This window comes from Spinacia oleracea, chromosome 6 (genome assembly GCF_020520425.1).
Source record: "Spinacia oleracea cultivar Varoflay chromosome 6, BTI_SOV_V1, whole genome shotgun sequence".
In the NCBI taxonomy this organism is placed as follows: domain Eukaryota; kingdom Viridiplantae; phylum Streptophyta; class Magnoliopsida; order Caryophyllales; family Amaranthaceae; genus Spinacia; species Spinacia oleracea.
The window spans coordinates 145,491,575-145,493,799 of record NC_079492.1 but is presented as its reverse complement, the minus strand read 5'-3'; the positions used below and the strand labels follow the sequence as shown (position 1 = coordinate 145,493,799).

General features: G+C 42.1%; 1 protein-coding gene across 1 annotated transcript; it reads right to left on the bottom strand.

Moving 5' to 3' along the window:
• Positions 1 to 609: 609 nt before the first annotated feature.
• On the bottom strand, positions 610 to 1,987 carry LOC110794837 (uncharacterized protein At3g28850). Its single transcript, XM_021999806.2, has one exon. The coding sequence runs from the start codon at positions 1,710 to 1,712 to the stop codon at positions 645 to 647; it is 1,068 nt and encodes a 355-aa protein (XP_021855498.2). The 5' UTR covers positions 1,713 to 1,987; the 3' UTR covers positions 610 to 644.
• Positions 1,988 to 2,225: the final 238 nt, after the last annotated feature.

Sequence of the window (2,225 nt, the reverse complement as noted above, 5' to 3'; positions counted from 1 at the left end):
TGAAATAATTGAGGTTGGTATGAGTGGTTAGAGCCTTTTGCTCCTTAACCAAGGTTTTGGGTTCGAGCCTTGTGTATTGAAAAAATCTCAACTGGAAGGGATGTTGCCCATCGAATTACTCATGCAAACTCCCGCGGGAGATTAGTCTCCTCGTAGTAAAACCAAAAAAAAAACCAAATAAATATGGGCTAAAGATGACTATGGCTCGGGCTTTGGGTCAAGCCCATGGGCCATTGGTCTGATTGGGCTCGTCCACGCCAAACCCACTATATAATCGGCCTTGTTGGAATTTTCAAAACATGGCCCAGACTCGGGCCGCGCTATCATGCTCAAGCATACTTTTACTAAGTTTAACGTGTTTTGTCGTGTTGGAAAGGGTTGTTCCGTGCTTTTTCCATAAAGATACGGCCCACAATTTCGTGCTCGTGTTAGGCCGGGCTTTTTTCGTGTCAGGCCTGGTCGGGCCTCTGGCCAACGCGACCCACAACCCTCTTTTAATGTTGCCACATGAATTTACATACCAATATAGTACGGAGTATGATAAATTTATCACTACGATTTGAAATTTCAAATGAGAATGATTTGATATGCTTCCTCCGTTCTCATAGATTTGTATATGAACTTACAAATTAATAATTTATTGATCAACTGCAAATAGGGCAGAGAACCAAACCATTCTCATTACAATCTGGACATTTTATCACAACAGTCCTCCTAATACTATTACTATTACAATAACCATTCTTATTAATACTTTCCTCATCTTCATCATCAACCTCTTTAACAACCACCACCAATTTACAGCTCCCATTACACTGAAAGCAAGGCAAGAACCTTACATCGCCGCACCCCTCGCAGACGACACCGGCCTCGACTCTGGGAAGGCCTTGAAGCAGATCAACAAGGCCGCCTTCTTCATGAATTTTCAACACTTCATCTTTTCCCCCAATATACCGCCCCTTTATGAATAAACAGGGTAGTTGCGCCGCCGCTGCCGCCTCATTCTTCTTCAGTGGTGCTAACAATTGCTTTAATTCATCCCTTAAACCGCGATCCATTGAAATATCTCTTTCGCAAAAGGCGAAACCCAGACCTTGAATCACAGATCGAACCGCATTACATCCTTCGAATGTTTTCCTAACCCCTCTCAGAGTCGTAGTGTAGAGCACTACTTTGTTTTCCCCATTCGGTGGACAAAGCAATTCAAACTGGTCAAGTTTAGAATTAGCAACATTGTCGCATTTCGTTGTTTTCGTTACCCCTGCATCCGGGTCAGGAAACAGTTGCCTGGGCCTCCGAACCCGGGTATTCGGGTTCGAATTTTCTTTAAGTTTATCAGAGAAGAAATTAGGGGTGCCGGTAAAAGTAAAAGGTTTTGAGTTTGATGAAGGTAGAGAAAATCGGAAACTTCCGTCGTTATTGTTGTGATTGGTACTATCAGGGGTGGTAGAGTCAAGACCAGCCATGAGTTCCCAAGAGTTGATGACTTCTGTAGCAGATGGAGGTGGGTCAACGGAGAGAGATTTGGGGGTGAGAGTGAAGCGAGGGAGTGGCTTTGGCGGTGTCATAGGGGAAGAAGAAGGCGGTGCATCGAGTGAAAGAAGGCCGTAAGTGGTGGAGGTGAGCGATACAATGTGGTGGCTAAAGGCGGCGCTTCCGATTTGGGGGAAATCTTCGTCTTGGTTTAGCAGAGTTGAAGAAACACACCCCATTTCTTGTTTTTTGTTGTTGTTGTTGATTTTGGATTGGTTTTTTGTTGTTGATTTTGGATTGGTTTTTTTTTGGTGAGGAAGATGAAAAGAAATTGATTTTAAAAAAAAGGGCAGGTTTTGAAATTTGAGTTTCAAATTTGTGATTTTGGGGGAGAGTGAAATGGGAGTTACTGGGATTGTTCACTTCACACGATATGTGATGAGGAATTGAGTCGCGCTTATTTGATTTTGAAAAATGTACAGTAACTAGGCTAGTCGCACAATGGATCATTTATGAGTTCATTTTTAAAAACTGCCTACTAAAAAGTGAAAAGAATACTCGTAAAAAAGTTAGGTTTTGGTCTTTTCGCCTAACTTTGGTTCGATTTGGTTTGATTTTTCTAATTTTTAGTCGGTTTTGATTTTACTCTTTCTGGTCGGATTAGTCATACTCGGTAATTGTTTGAGGTTTTTTTTTTTTTTTTTTGCAAGGTAAGATGAATAGCCCTACGGACCGGAACTCTGCACGAGTCA

What these genes read in the sequence shown, in the direction of transcription:
- LOC110794837 (XM_021999806.2), bottom strand. Translation starts at nt 1,712, where the DNA reads ATGGGGTGTGTTTCTTCAACTCTGCTAAACCAAGACGAAGATTTCCCC.